At 41.2% G+C, this 16510-nt stretch overlaps 2 protein-coding genes across 4 annotated transcripts in view; both read left to right on the forward strand.

Annotated features, from left to right (window-relative positions):
- Window positions 1-1978, forward strand: part of topaz1 (testis and ovary specific TOPAZ 1) — a 16171-nt gene extending 14193 nt beyond the window's left edge. For 2 of the 3 annotated variants that reach the window (XM_015048854.1, XM_015048856.1), the window contains exons 17-20: window positions 365-517; window positions 590-820; window positions 903-1089; window positions 1271-1978. In XM_015048854.1, coding sequence (XP_014904340.1) covers window positions 365-517; window positions 590-820; window positions 903-1089; window positions 1271-1493 — 794 coding nt within the window. In that variant the 3' untranslated portion in view covers window positions 1494-1978. The remainder of the gene's footprint in view (window positions 1-364; window positions 518-589; window positions 821-902; window positions 1090-1270) is intronic. The other variant, XM_015048855.1, reaches the window with a different exon arrangement.
- A 5664-nt stretch (window positions 1979-7642) lies between these two features.
- Window positions 7643-16510, forward strand: part of trim71 (tripartite motif containing 71, E3 ubiquitin protein ligase) — a 40797-nt gene continuing 31929 nt past the window's right edge. Inside the window, exon 1 of the mRNA XM_015048853.1 lies at window positions 7643-9676. Coding sequence (XP_014904339.1) covers window positions 8939-9676 — 738 coding nt within the window. The 5' untranslated portion in view covers window positions 7643-8938. The remainder of the gene's footprint in view (window positions 9677-16510) is intronic.

A 16510-nucleotide genomic window follows, 5' to 3' on the forward strand; every position in this document is an offset into this window, starting at 1 on the left:
TTTTTTTTGTTTTTTTTTTTTTTTTGTGAAGAGTTAAGGGGTTTTTTTAAAAAAAAAAAAAAAAAAAAAAAAAAAGCTAAATTAAGCTCCTTATAGTATTAATTTGAATGTTATTAGGCCAACAAAAAAGGATCTAGCATATTAATGGAAAGTTTAGAAAAACAAATTGTAAAGCAAAGTCCATTCAAGAGTTTGGGCGATTCCAGAACCAGAGACTTGACTGGGTCGTACCTGGACAAAAAGGACTACATTGTTGTAACATGAGTTCCCATTTTGAGTGAAATTACTGACATAAATGAAACCTTTTCATGACATTCTAATTTGAGATGTTCTTGTAGTTGAGTTTGGGAATTCGTCCCTGCAGAACACAACTGGTTCCTGAGTTCGGGTTTGTGGCCGTGCGAGCCCACTGATCTGGAGGCCAGGACTAATCTGCTGAGGCGTCTGGCTGGGAAAACCTCTCACCGGGACACCTTGGAGGTCCTCTGTAATCTGCCAGGAGTTAAGGAACCCAGCGGTGAGTGTGTGTCTGTGCGAGTGTTTTTTAACATTTCCTAGTCTTTGGATCTGATCTTACTGATGTTTTCAGACACTTTCTTTCCACCTCTACCTCCAGACCTTATAGACATCGACAGGTACAGTCCTCTGTTTACGTCTCACCTCCAAGTGTGTGTGGAGAGACAGTATCTACCTGTAGCGAAAGACCTGCTGGACTTCATGCTGAGTAAACAGCTGGCTGTCGATCACTCAATGCTGCAGATGCTGCTCGAGAAACTGGGCAGACAAAACCTGTGGCTGCGGGCGCGGGAAGTCTTCAAACGTAAATATCACTGGATCACCGTCCCGTAAAAATCTCATTATTAGCTGTTTAAAACCTCAGGGTGTGCGCGTTAATCCCCCAGATTCTCTGAGTGCGGGATACTACCCTGACGTATCGGCTGCCCCTGGTTTGATGGCGCTGGTCGTACCCTGTCAGCTCGGAGAGGTGGAGCTCGCTCTCGCCTTGGAGATGTTTGTTGCCTTTAATGCGTCAGCCATTCTTCCTCTGTCAGACACCGCCACTTCTTCCCTCAGCATCACTCTAAAAAGGTACATCGATGTTTTTGCAGGGTCTTATGAAAGTGCTTGATCAGCCAAAAACCTGCAATTGGCGCACTTCTACGAATCACCAATAAAATACATGGAAGTTTTTGATTTGGAGGTGAGAGAATGTGGAAGGGTTTTATTTTTAAATGTGACCTCACTGTGCTCCACATGGCCTCTCTTGCAGGACTCAATCCTGCGAGGGGGACTACATCTCGGCAGGTAACCGGCTTCTCTCCGCGGCTTGCCTTCCCCAGCCCAAACTCACCGTCCGTTACACAGCAGTCAACTCCTCCCAGGAGCAGCTGTTCAGGCTGGACGTTTCCTCCGCGCGCCGCTGGCTCCGCCACAACCACTTGTGGGCCAGCGAGATGTGGACGCAACGACCCAAAAATGTCAACCCCAACTGACCTCGGTAACTATTTTGACGTCTGTAACTATTTTGCGTTCCAGCGTCCGTGAACTCTCCGAGAAACATCAATGAAATCAGGTAGAACAGCGTGTTTCTGTTCTAGTTCTACATTTCTTTTCTTTACACGCATGGCGACCCAGTCGCAGGAAATCACAACCAAAGACTGATGCCAGATAATCAAACTTTTTATGTTCATGTTTATTTAAAGCTCTTTATTTTTCTGAGGTAGTTTTGTTGGCTTTCACTCAGAGTTTTAAGGGAGTAACTTAGAATTTATTTCTTGTGGGGAACAATTGCATGTAATTTTTGGGGGGAGGGGGGGAGTGGGTGTTACAGTGTTATCTGTATATAAAATAATATGTATTTATATGACCACATTATGTTGCTGTATTGTTTGTTACAATCAAAACTGTTGCTTGTTCAGAACCTGTAATTTACGATTTCTTTGAATTAAGTTTTTTATTAAAAGTTTACTTCTTTGTGTGGGTGTGTATTTACAGTGTTGCTGTCAATTGATAATGTAATCACACTAGTGCTGTGGTTAATCATGCTTAAATATGGAAGCTTGAACTCTAAAATTGTTTAAAAAATGTTTTATTCTTTGAAACATTTCAGGTTTTCATATTCAGGAATATTTAAAAGGAGTAATTTTGTTTCAAACGTAATTTATAGACGTTAACTATAAACTGGTGGTGCTTCGGCGGAAGGATACTTCTCCGTTGCAATAAGTACTTTGGTTTTATCCAAACGTGAATCGCTTTCTTTTAGTTTTTATTTTTTAAATAATTATTAGCAAAAGTGTACTGTGATAGTTATCTGAAGGGGGAAAGGGATGCGGCAGAGGAAACGAGGACTGGAGTCGAACTCGGGACAGCCACGTCGAGGATTGTTTACGGACTGCTAGCGCTAACTGCGGTGCTTTTTAATTTTTATTTTATTATTTATCTTAAAATATAATTTTGCAGCTTTTCCATTTATCAGTTTGACTCTCCTGGCTCATCTTTTGACTCGCGTTTGCGTTTCTGCATTGTTGAATGTAGTACAACCGCGAAACGCGCTGCTGTGAACTAAAAACGTAACCCTCCGCGGGAGCTAGTCAGGTCAAAATAGATAATGCGATTAACGTGCATTGTGTGATATTAACGTAGCATTTTATAGATTAATGGCATGCGTTAACATTTACAGCCCTAATTTGTAGAATACATTCTTCACATGAAATAAAATAATCAAAATGGATGGATTAATTCTAACCTTGCTGTCCTGAATTTAGCTCCACTTGTTAAAGTTGAACTGTTGGGTCTTGACCTCTGTTAATGACGCAGGATGTGAGGTATGTCTGAGGAAAATATGCTCTGCAGTTCTCCTGAAAGTGGGTTTGAACTCAGTGTCAGACTGAAATGCTACATCTCAGACTTTACACGCCTTGGCACGTTAAAGGTCATAACCGAAGAGGTGAGGCTTGGTGGGTAAATTTGTCCAAAGAAAGTCAGACTTAAGTTTACAAAATTGCATCTGAACAAGACATGAACTCTAAAACTGTCCTGAACAAGATAAAATGCAATTTCTTTTTAGAAGAAGATCATTACTTTGAAAACAATCAAACGTCATGTCAGTACAAGCATCTTTTAACAACACGGTAGTGGAGGGGTGATGATTTGAGCACGTTTGGTTTATCATCACTCCCTCTGTAAAGCAGGACTCTCTGTACATCACGTTGCATCTGAATGTCTAAACATGGACCGAGTTGTGATAACTCATCTAAAGTTTTGACCTCAGCCTGACTGAAGTGCTTGGGGAAAAAACAAGTTGTTTTGAAAGAATGCCATCAACGTCAAACTAATAAAGACGAGTGGGTCAAAATTCCTTCCCCATGATCTCACAGGTGAGTTCACACCAGAGACTATTTGTGTTTTTAAGTTTTACATGTAAATTAATCCTGTGGTGCATTTAGCTTTTGACAATACAACAAGATGTATTGTTTTGTTTTGATAAAACTGAAATTCCTCATATTTGTATTAATCTGAAATGCAATTTACCCTGTCAGGTGTAAAAGTTTGAGTTGAACTCTGGTGCCTTGCCAAAGTATTGATAACTTTTGTCACTTTATAAGCACAGAACTTCAATGAACTTCATTGGTTTCTTTAAAACAGAACCAAATCTTATTTTTATTCAGCGCCTTTAAGTTATGATATTCCTATGTGAAACCAATTTATCCAGTTGACTTCAGAAGTTAAATAGTTGACAGACTGCACCTGTTTGTAGTTTAATGTGAGTAAATCAGTAATCTGGTGAGTGTGGAATTTGACTTCCATGATTTCCAGTGCAGGAAAAGTATGGAAAATATTCTGATGTCCAGACTTTGTTCCTTATTCCATCATTTTTAATGTAGCCCTCCTTTATTTCCTCCTTTCATTTTTTTCTTGGTTTAGCTTCTTCTGTCTTTGTCTTAATCATGTCCTTGCTTCTTTCTCCCACCTTCCTGCTTTCCTACTTATCCTTCTTCACTGCTTTCCTCTCCCTCCTTTCATTTTTTTCTTTTTTTTTGAGGTTTTATATAATAAGATAGCATGCCTGCTAAGTTATTAACATATCTGCCATCAAACTCATTAGCTTTTGTATTTTACATTTTTCAGTGGATCCAAGGGACTTAAAAAAAAAAATCACAACTGTAAACCTGCAGAGACATGACTGACTGAACTGACAGGCTGGACAGGAAGAGCAACGGTCGGCAAAAAGCTCTAAAGGACCAACAGACGCTCAGTCTGTTGAAAGAAGGTACTTTGATCCGGTTGGACCAAAACTGAATGCCTTAGCCTAGTTTTGTATGTGGGCTGAGACTACATACACAGTTTTAGCACACACACACACATAGGATTACAAAACTTTGTGTAGCCTCCATGTTCACTCCAGTGGAACATGGAGGTGGCAGCATCATATCGTGGGGACACGCCACAACAATTACAACAGGGAAGCTGGTTATAGTCAATGGGTTGAACTACATAATAAACTTTTGACTAAAATGTGTTCAAAATGCAAAAGACTTGAGATTCCCAGAGCTACAATAGAGTGGTTCAGATCAAAATAAATATTTTTTGTAACATTACTCATATTTTAATTAATATTAATCATAACCTACAGGAAACCAGCTAGATTATTGGTATTTCAGTTTACTAAATACATTATTTCAGTAATTAAGTTTGAAAATGTCAAATTGTTCATTATTGAAAGAGTGCATTGACAGCTGCCGCTCTTGGTTATATAGGAGTTCATAGCCGCCAGGGGGCAGTACAGAGCTGCCCGCAGAGTAAAAATGGAGTTTCTCTGTCTGATTTCTCAGCACCTCATTGGTTTCATCACCAGTTATCCTACAGTTCCCACAACAACGCTGTAGAAACTGGTAATTCCCCTCACCACAGGCAAACTGGTCTTATTGGGAGTGATTTCACACTTCCTACAAATATCCTCCTGAGTGAGGCAGTCATGAGCTCAGAGATGACTGCTGCTCTACAATAAATAAATAAAAATGAGCCCTGCAGACCTTCACATGCTGCTCTAAGTCTTACTGAATCCCAACATTCTTAAGGAGCCATTCAGACAGATTACGTGCCGGCGGCAGAACCAGCGCCTCCGTGCGTGTCATCCGGGGGCAGAGATAATCGCAATAACACTGAACTGTTTGTGCGTTTTCAGATTTCTGTCTCTAAGCGGTGCCATCTTAATCATATCCTCCCCTCGTCTCCCTTTGCCTCTCTCGCAGCGACGTTCCTGGATGTGTCATTGCAGAACTGATGTTTTTGTTTGTTTCATGTAAATGGATAATGCTGGCTTTCTTTTCTTGGAGGTCACACAAGCAGCAGCACAGATTCACGTCGGAAGTGTGTGTGAGTGTATGTGTGTGTGTGTGTGTGTGTTTCGGTGTAGAAATCCATGAGCGGCCTAGTATTTTTAGCTCATTCATCCTCTTTTCACCCAGCTTACTGTCATCAAATTCAGCTTGGTGAATGTCTCATATGATCTCACTCATGAAAACATATTATAACTTAATAAACTGGGGATTTTGGGCGATTTAGATACCTACAAGTTTGCACTTGAAAGTCCTCCAATTGCCAATTTTTTCACAGTTTTACGTTGTGAAGCTACATGACAGTTTCTTGTCTAATAAGACAATCCCACTAGTAATGTTTTTCAGTGAAACTGAAGTGTATTTAATTGGATTGTTTTTTGATTCAACAACACAAAATAGCATTCAAACAGCTTCTTTCAGTTTAATTTAAGTATAAATACTATTGCTCTCTGAATGCCTTCAGATGGACAACTCTCATACATGCCAAAAGCTTATTCTTTTGGAAAAAGCAACAGAGAACTGGTTCACCCTAATCACACCATACTCATGGTAGCGGCAGCATCAGGCTGTGGGGATTTTATTGTTCACCAGGGTTGACGAAAAGATGGGTGGAGCTGAATACATTGCAAGAAAGAAGACTGGGATGAAGGGTCGCCTCCATGACTGTAATGGTTGAGCTCTGATGGAGTGAGACAACTTAAATCAGTACATGTCCTAGAATGGCTTAGTTAAAGTCCAGATCTAAATCCAATTGAGAATTGGTTGTGAGACTTGAAAACTGATGCTTACTTAGCTTGAGCTAAAGAATAATGGACAAACATTTTCATTTCTAGAAGTGACAAGCATATAGAGATACTCCAAAAGACTTGCAGCCCTAATTTAGGCAAATCCTGGTTCTACAAAGTGAATCATTTTCCTTAAGCTTTGGAACTGTGCTCTACTTTGTGGTATCTTCTCTTGGAGTTTAGCAAAATTCGGAGGCCGAGTTCTTTTTTTTCTGAATTTATGTTGCATTAGGAGAACATAATAATGCTGGCAAATGAATTCTACAGCACAATGTCGCTTTTAGAACTGTAGGACGAAGGAATCGATCGATGAGGGGGAAAATATCAGATGATGGCTAATGAAATGGCATCCTTTGGAAATCCAAGATGGTTGGGAGATAAGCTGAAGCATTCCATTGAAGCGCAAACAGCAGAATTAGATTTACCCTGCGAGTTTATTTTTAACATGGCCAGGATTTATCTGAAGTCAGCAGATGCTGGAACGAAGCAAATGATTCTCAGCTTCCAGAAATATAAAAATGAATGGGTCTTTCTCTGACAAACATGTTCTCAAACAACTCACTTGTGCTGTTTTGGAGGCGTATTTCTTCTGAACATGAGTGCTTAAAGTTATTTAACACAAAAATCATAACATCGATTTACATGTACCTGTAAACAAACAATCTACCACAGAACAAATAGAATAAAAACATGTGGTAACATCCACTTTTAGGTCTTAAAGTGGATAATATTCATCTGTACTCCACACTCGACCAGGTTTAGTTTCTACGGAAAAACACAGATGGAAAGTTGCCTTACTACTGCTAATCCTTTTCAGAAGCTGACATTTTTTTCTCTGGTAGTCAATTGTAGCCCAACCAGAATGTGATTTAAGGATTTTCCTCTGGGGGGGTTTTGTTGACAAAGAGAAAGGGGCAAACAAACAGGGTCTTAAGTGTAGATAACACTGGAAGAATAATCCCATTTCAGGTTGGAATGCAGTTCTTAGTCTTGGGTCTAATTTTCATTCTGGAGCATTTTCTCCCTGTGCAAGTATGGATTCTCTCCAGGTACTGCAGCCTCCTCCCAGAGACCAAAAATATGTATGTTTAGTTATTTGGACTTTGCTCTTAGGTATGTATGCATTTTTCCTCAGATTAATGTCAGAGATTGTATGACGCCTATAAGCATTGTTGTAGCCTTTCAGTTGTTAGTGTCCAGCCAAACACTTTGTTTAGCAATAGAAACATATTTTTAATGCAGTTTATTTAATGGGTAAAACGAGTTAATTTGTTAATTAATTTAACATGCTAGCCTCAATACTCCAGACTAGGATTTGAACCCATGAACGTCAACAGAGCAGTAATTTTAAGTAAATTATTCGTAGAATGAAATAAAATTAGACATTTGAGTCCGCACCGTGTTTATTTTTTGTCTAACTCACAATAATAATAAAAAATAACAACATGAACTAAACTGAATTAATTCGCTAGTTTTTTTTTTCACGGCAAAAATAGACAGGCAAAGCGGGACCACACAGAGGACCATTGTCCTTCACCATTTCCGCCAACTTTATCAACAAAACCGTGCACGTACGCACGTCTTCCAACTTAACCGAGCTCGAGCTCACACAGCCTCACACACACCCCTCTAGCCGTCAGGAGCGAGCATGCGGCACACCCCCCTCTGACCGTCGGGAGCGAGCTTGTGGCACACCCCCCTCTGACCGTCGGGACGGAAGTGAGTCCATTTTTCCCCTCAGTGTGATAAAAGCGGCTGGAGGAGCTGCAGCCCGTGCAACACGCGCCCATGAGAGGGCATACGCTATGTTTTACGTGTGTGTATTCGCCTCGTTGCAAACAACAACAACAAGCGAGAAAACGAGGTAACTAGGGGGCCGTCGGAGCTAGCTACTCCGTTTTTTTCTCTCTCTCTGCTGTCTTGTTGAGGGGGGGCGAAACCCTGCGCATTCCTCCACGCACAGTGCCAGACGGGGGGAATACTCGCCGACGGCTGGACGGGAACGGAGCCGCATTCACACAGCGGTGGCTCCGGGGGCTAGACGGCGGGTCCTGCCTCATGTTTTTGGCTGTTCGGGAGAGCCGCCGTGGCTGTTCTTTGATATGACGGTGACCCGGTGCACGCTGCGACCTCCCTGCTTTGATGAATAATTCACGTGCTCTGTCTCCGAGGCTCGCGCTCAGAATACCGAACGACCGTCGGCCGCGCGTGACGCCTTCTGAACGGACCTCTAATGGAGGAGACCAGGCCAAGCTGGTTTAACTGGTTTTCCATAGAGTGGGCAGCAGGAAACACGGGAGCGGCGTGGTTTCTGTGGCTGTAGTCTAGGAGCTGCTGAGTGGCCCTGAAGTCATGTTGCCTGGTCGGTGGGGGAGGAGAGATTTAGCTTCCTGGACTTCAACAGCCATCCAGTTTTAGGGTTAATTCAACAACGGGGACACTTTTTATGCACCAACATTGTCCTTGGTGTGGTGTCATCTTACTCTCATTGGAAAACTGGACTCTTATAAATTTTGCTCATTCTTTTTTTTTTTTTTTTTTCTGGGAGATGATCTGAAGTTTTTTTTTTAATATCTAAAGAACTGTCTAATTGTGAAAGTTGATTACCTGCCCCCCTTTTTTGCTTCTAATTGAACTATTTAAATCAAATTCAAAACTTACTAATCAGCACAGTGGAACTGACTGTACATAACTCAAGAATCTACCTCAAAAGCCACAGTTTCTTCAGTCTAACTGGCTGACAAATTCTCCGATGTGCAGGGAAACTAATTTTTCCCTGCATGTGTTGTGAGCTGAGCTGTGTTTCTACTGCAGATGGCTTCTTTCCCCGATTCTGACCCGCAGACCTGTCCGCTCTGTAAGGAGCTGTGCGGCTCCTCCGCTCCCATCTCCTCCAACTCTTCTACCTCGTCCTCCTCTTCGCAGACCTCTGTCTCCTCTAACCACGCCACCAAGAAGCTCCACGTCCTGCCCTGCCTGCACACCTTCTGCAGGCAGTGTTTGGAGGGGCAGCGCAGCCCTAGCGACCCTCTGAAGCTGTGTTGCCCCACTTGCGACCAGAAGGTTTCCATCTCTGAGGCCGGAGTGGACTCCCTGCCTTCCTCCAACTTCCTCTTCAGCAACCTGTTGGACGTGGTGGTGAGCTCGGAAGATCAGATGCAGAATAAGAACGGTCACCATCACCTCGGGGGCCTGATCGGGGGCTCGTCCGGGTTCCACCCGTCACACGGGGGCCTGCTGCACGTGCAGCACATGGGGGAGCCTCAGTGCAGCTCCTGCGACGAGGAGAACCCGGCCACGTCCCACTGCCTCGACTGCGAGGAGTACCTCTGTGACAACTGCGTGCGAGCGCACCAGCGGGTGCGGCTGACCAAAGACCACTACATCGACCCCCTGGGGGAGAGCCTCCACCTGAGCCGGGTCAACTCCATCAGCAGCGGCACAGGCCAGCCGGGGGTGTCCGTGTCCCTCGCCCAGTCCTTGCAGAACAACTTTGCACTGCTGTCTCTGTTCCAGGGCCGGATGAGCTTCTGCCAGCACCATGACGGCGAGGTGAGTGGCACCGGTTTCTTCAGATGTGTAACAAGATGTGCATTATTGACAGAAACGGACCTGTTGCAAACTTACTCGCATTAGTCCCTTCTACGGTTCTGAGCGTGAGCAGCAAAGAACCCATACTGTGAGCCATATGGCCTTAGGTTCAAAGGGAGCTGAGTGGCTCTTCACCTAGTTCCCTGGAGAGGAGCATGCACGTTTGTTGAGCTGGATATTGACACACACATGCACGTACACACACACTGCATCCATACAAGCACTTCTAGGCGTAGACGCATCTAGAGTCTGGTTAATCTGTACCACACCATCCATTCTGGGCAGAGAAAGAGAGAGGCTTCAGCTGTAGCTGCACAACACATTTCTCAGATGTTTAAAGGTCCTGTCTTGGGTAAGGATCTATATTTTTCTTAAACTGAAAATGGGGTCAAGTTGAGGGAAAATCAAAGTTTTTCTTTGTTTTTTTTTTTTGTTTTTTTTTGCATCATGTGTTTTGGGGTCAAGCAAACTACCATGTGTTATGGGAAGAGGAAACCAGCTTGTTTTTATTTCTGTCATATGCTTAGGAAGAATAGCAAAACATTTATAAGAAGGGGTTGGGATTCTCGAGAACATGATGATCCTTTTATGTTAAGTGGTTCTTTTGCAGAATAAGAAAGTAGGTTATTTGATTCCTATTGTTTTAAGGTCTATTTCTACTTAAAAATCTGAGTTTCTGACTTCCTGATTGAAATAACTGCAACATTGTGTTATGGTTTCTGAATTCCAACTTTGAGCTTTCCAAACAACCTGAAGTTCAATATCCAACATGGCTGCCAAGAATAGGAGAGCTAGCCACAGCTGCAGCATTGAAAGTTTGCATCTGATTGCACTAGTGGCAGAAATACTGTTGTACAACTTGGACTTTGGTGTTTGATAGCACAAAATGGGGATCAATATTAAATGCTAAAACACATTGTATTAGCATCACAACAATATGGATTCCAACTGTTTTTCTACACAGTTATCAGACCCTCATGGTACATTATATGCAGCTTAATTATAGACAACGGAGCGCAAAAAAAGTATTTTCATACTTTTATCCTTATTTCATTGTCTAAATGTTATATCCATTGGTATCCATCGGTAAATCTTCCATTTTTTTATTCATCTATCCATCTGGGAGAGGAGATATGGATGTGCGTGGTTAATAAACGTTGTCGCTATGTTTAGCAACTTTTTAGACAAAAAAAAAAAGTTCAATTCAGAATTGGAACCAGCAGGGCAGGGTTCTTAAAAATCCGTGAACGGCCAGAATACTGGAATCGGTGCACCGCCAGTTGTATCTCTCATAACACCCATCCATACTTGTATCTATCTATCTAATCTAATCTATCTATCTGTCTTTGCATTTATTTGCAGAAAAATCATTTTTTAAACTTCTAATTAAGTTTTTTTTAATTCCATCTGGTTAAAAGATGTCTGGTTGGGAAAAGTGGGTGATTTTGACATGAAAAATGTGAAGGACCCCTGATTTGATGGCATAGATTTATGATGTATGTACACCCAATTAAGTCAGTTAATCTGATGGAAAAAGTCAACGCTGTGTTAACATATTTTACATTGCCAATAACAGACTGTGATTACAATCTATTAAGTTACGGCGGCATATGTCTCTCACTGCCTGGTTCTGCAATTAAACTCTGCCGACCCAGCAGGATGCCATTCATTGTTAACAGGAACTCACAAAATCTACTAGTGCAGCCCACCATGAAGTTACATGTGCTGTATGACTTAAGTAGGTTCAGGAAGGTTTGGCATCATGAAAACTTGCTCTATTGCCCCCATCTCTTCTCCCTCTCCCCAGAAGCCTCATAAGAGCCCTAACAGGGAGGCAGCACTTTAGAGATTACATTGAACCATTGGGTCAGGGGACGGCTAACGCAGTTTTGATTGATGAAGTGTTTCCAACCTTTTCTGTTGAACTTTCTCTTTTATCTCTGGGTTGTCCTTTACTAGAGCTTGTAAATTTTGTCAATTTGAAACTGTACGGCGAAAATGATTGTTGTTTTTGTGACAGTTCCAAGCCCTATTAAAGGGAAGGACTCGACTTGTGGCAAAAAAGGAGAAATAATTGAAACCGAGCCAAGAAAACGTTTGATTTTATCAACGTACCGTAGAAGGCTTGGGTCACCTCCCGGGGTAGAAATGAAAACAATGTCCAATCCAGAATAATCTTAACATTGTTGGATCTCAGGGCTTTTGAAGTGCAGAAATGGTACCATTTAAGTATTGCCTGTGTGAAGCCTGAGATTCAATGTTGTATGCACAATGACGAAACCTCCTTTTTAAACTGTAGTAGCAGAGATTACTTCAACTACCAGTTACATTTTAATTTTGTTTTGCTTTCTTTTAAATAGACAGCTTGCAATCTAGTTCATAATGGCCATCTATAATGAAGCTTGAAACTCTGTGGTGCAACTAACCCAAAATGGCTTTACTACATACAAATAGAAACCATGCCAACGTCTTAAGAACCTATTTTGCTAGACGGTTTACTCATTAATCAACCACTTAAGCTGACCATGTCACATGAATCCAGTGTGGAGGTACAGTCGGGTGACCCATTGCACCCGATGGCCACTGCAATTAGCCTCAGTTGCACTGCCCACCTAATCTTCTTGCTGTTTCGGCTCTGAACGCATTCCTTCGTGGCTCAAAGTGAGTAACGGCGATGGGTCAGCGTCATCCCTCTACATTCTGTCCTGAATCAGGCCAGGAGCAGGTTTGAACAAATTCTGTGTTTATTATGTCAGCATGAGGATTGATGATTCTGTTAAAATCTGCTCGACTCTGTTGTTGACTAGCGCTTCACGCTTGTGTAGACCCAGCTGTGTCCTGTCGTCATTAAGTTTTCTCAAATTTTGATTCTCAAGAAAGTGTAAATGTTTGAAAAATTGTTTGGAATACTTCTTAGATATGTTTGGTTCCAGATCCATTCACACTTTGCCATTTTTTTGCCCCTTCTTAATGATCTCTGTTCTCTGATCAAATTATTCTGCCTGTTGATTGATAGCCTCATGTCTATACAAGTAATAATTGGCTTTCAAAATGGATTTGGATAATTCCCACGGTGGATATGAATTTACACCTGGTAGGTCCAGAATGTCCCATTGCAATCGACTCCACCATTTAGAAATGGTAATGTGACCTGGTCTGAAAGTTACTTTGGATTTTCAGTTTGATGTTTTGGCTGTCGCTCCCTACTGGTAGGCAGCCTGGGTCTACAGATTTTTTATTATTTTACAAATTGTAAAAATATTCCCAGTTAACTCGCCAATAAGCACCAAGTTTACACAATCTTTAAGTTTAATCTTTCTTTTCTATCAAGCACTATAAATATCATTTTAAATAATACGGTGTAATATTTAAAATGACTAGTCTCCAAGCTGTATTGAAAACGCAACTTGGGGAAAACAAAAACACTAGTATTTTTACAGAGTTTATTTTTCTACGTTTTATTGACTTTTTCTAAGACCCAGTTCATTGAGGTTAAAAATCTGGTAAAAGAGTAAGTGGATAAACTTGAACTTCTGTTTGTACAACGATGAGTCAACTTGCAACAACAAAGGACAGTTTGGATTACCAGTTTACTAATTTGTTTTTTGTTTTTTTTTTTTCCTTACTGGCCTCTTTTTCTGTTCTTCCCCTCCCATTTACATCACCAGTCCTCTGCCAGTAAATAGGTAGGTTCAGTTTTCCAGTAAGGGCCTCATTTCCCACTCACTCACTCCCTCCCTCCCCCAGGGCTGAAGAACAGTGAGTGACACAGGAGAGGGCTTGTCTTTCTCTACCTGCGTGCACTGAGAAAACAAGGCCATTGTCCGTCAACCATCTCCATGTCCATCATCGTCACATTTTCCCATTTATTTTGACGCGCTGATGGAAAGATCAGTTTTATGTTTGAACAGTGCAATTCTTCTTTAGGTGTTGATTAGATGCAAGTTTGCCCTCTTTCTCATCAGTGTGCAGATGGGTTACTGTTCTTTTTGTGAGGTTTCTCATTTTATTGAAGGTGTTGACTTGAAAAGGCCCTGGTTTCAGGACAAGGATAAAACACAAACGCCTCTCTAATCTACCTCATGTAGCTCCTGAAATGAACAAATCGAGCTGGCAGTTTGCTCACCTTTTTGATTTTTCTTAATGTGCTAAGTCTTGACAGATCCATGTATTGAAAGGTGGTACTCTGTTGAAAATTACTTTGATGTTTTCACTCGAAGAATCACTGCGACGTGTTAAATGGAACATTATTCAAATAACTTGAGTGAATAAATGTCACTTGCAGCTTTGTTGTTTTGGTTATTATCAAAACACTTCAAGAAATTACTATTAGAACAAAAAATGTTCTTTATTTTACACTTACCAAATGTTATTTGGCAACATATACTCTTACAAATGAAAATTTATTTTGTGATTATCTTGAAAAAATTGTATTCAGATAAGAATTTTGATTTATAATAAATTCTCATGAATGTAATCTGAAAACTCCCATAATGGAAAGAAAACAAATTTATCTACCATTTCCTTGGGAAAAATAATAACTCAATAAAATATTAAATATAATAAAATGCATTTGCAGTGTGCAGTTGCTACTGTATGCAGTTAAAAAAAAAGGCTTGTTCAAGATACCAGTTTGCTAAAGAAAATCTATTTCAAAATGGGAATACTTATTTTTTTATGCATTTTATTATCACAAAATATCATAAAATGATAAAATGTTTTGTCTATATTGGCCTCACTACAAACTAGCACAGGTCATACTTTCTGGGAATAAATAAATATAATAAACTATCAAATGAAAGTAGCTAAAAGTTGATTGCATCATTGTAAAATCAGCATGGTAGTAAACACCCACTACAACAACATAATATCCAACACACAGGCGGCTAACGCTACTACCATGCTATGTTTATTACAGCATTGCACAATTTCATTAAAAGGCATAATTTGGCTCAATCTGAGACAAAAAGACCCTCCACAGGCAGGATAGTATGAATAAAGACGCTTACAAGCAACAGAAACGTGACGTAATGTTTTCTTCATGCACTGCATCACAAGGCTGCATAGGCTGGAGGGTATTTTGACTCCATCATGACATAAATGGTGAGACACCTGCTTCGTTTATCCGTGGCCCTAACCACTTCACACCTACACACCATCTCGGCTGTAAACCTTCCTTTCCATCTTGATTATTTCACACCTTAATCCAGAGTCTTTGCGTGAAGAAAGGGGGGTGCACATGCTCAGCTGCTTTTATTTGGCGCGTGTGAAGAGAAGAGTGGAAGTTTCACAAGTTTTTGTTTCTATTTTTGATGAAGTAAACCTAATCGAGCCCAAGCCTTGTACTTTTCAACTTATTTTCCTCCGCTTTTGGAACAGTTTCAGTTCCTGTCATTGTCTGTGGAGGAAAATATAGTTCTGTTTTAGTCGCTTTTTAGCCATCTGTAGTCTCTTCAGTTTAAGTTTGCTTAATTTCTTCACAGAGGAAGGCTTCTTAGGGTCTCCTGTGTCTCTTTTAAGGAAAATACTTCTACACACAAATATGAATCCTAGGGCAGAATTAAGTTGGTCTTTTGAAATACTCATATTAAATGTTATTTGAAGCATGGATATGAGTTTTTAAAGTTAGCAAATCACAGATCAACACAACGTAGTGCATCATTGTGAAGAGGAAAGAAATGATCACTAGTTAAAAGTATTTTTTTTATATAAATAAAAATTGCAAATGTGTAGCGTGCGTCTCGACTCAAAGTAAAATCCAGTATAACCAATACCCTTCATTGTGTAGTCCAGTTTCAGTAGCTGTTCTCTGAAGGCCTCAAAGGTTTGTTAGAGAACATGAAGCCCCTTCTCCATCCGTTCTTCACCCCCGACCAGATTCGTTTCCATTTGCAGATCTTGTGCGATTCTTCCCTGTTTTTTGGATCCACTTTGGTGATGTACAAGACGGACCTAGCTGGGTATAGCCGCAGACCGCATTCGTTGATTGACCTGTAGCTTTACGGCACCAGGCGGTACTTGCAAACTCCTTAAACAACAACATCTCAACCCCCCATTTTCAAGCCACTGCAAGACTGTACTAGTTGTCAAGATGATGAGCTGCAAACTAACACTTCCACGGTCAAACCTTGAGGTCCCAAACCTTATCAACTGGCGGAAAGCTCATACAGCATCAACTGGACGGATCAACCCATAATGAACAGACTGAGAAATACTGGAGAAAAGTCCGCCCAAGGGTATATGCGCAAGTAAAATCATTTGAGTGTTGACCACAGCTCCTGTGTGCTCATGTTGCTACATTTCTGCCCATAGTCGTGTCCACATAATGCAAAATGCATTGCTGATGGAGACTGTTTCATGTTGAAGATTTAACTTATTGGGCCCTTTTCCCACATAATAAAAACCAAGGTATGTGGACACACAAGCTAATATAGCGGTCCACCGAAGCGACATAAATGCCACCTTTCCACCCCACTCTCTCCTTATATGGACCGCAAATAGGCAGAGCATCCCACGCTGGGTGAGAAGTTGAAATGGAAAATTGGATTACATCAAAGAGCGCCCTCTGCTTGCTGTGATGTCACGCTCCAGCATACAAAGCACAAACCGGCTCCATCTGAGAGACACCTAATGATATGTTAATCCCACAAAATGTCACTCTGCGCTTTAGATTAAATTGTTCTCGTCGTACTTCCGTGCGCGGCTTCACAACCCGCCTTTATGGGATGGGGTGCCTGTTGCTGGGTAATGGCTGCCGAAAATGTGTAGCGCTTTTAAGGATTAGGTGAAGTTGAA

The sequence above is a fragment of the Poecilia latipinna genome, unplaced genomic scaffold (genome assembly GCF_001443285.1).
Source record: "Poecilia latipinna isolate Pla-1442-1.1 unplaced genomic scaffold, P_latipinna-1.0 Scaffold907, whole genome shotgun sequence".
Lineage (NCBI taxonomy): Eukaryota > Metazoa > Chordata > Actinopteri > Cyprinodontiformes > Poeciliidae > Poecilia > Poecilia latipinna.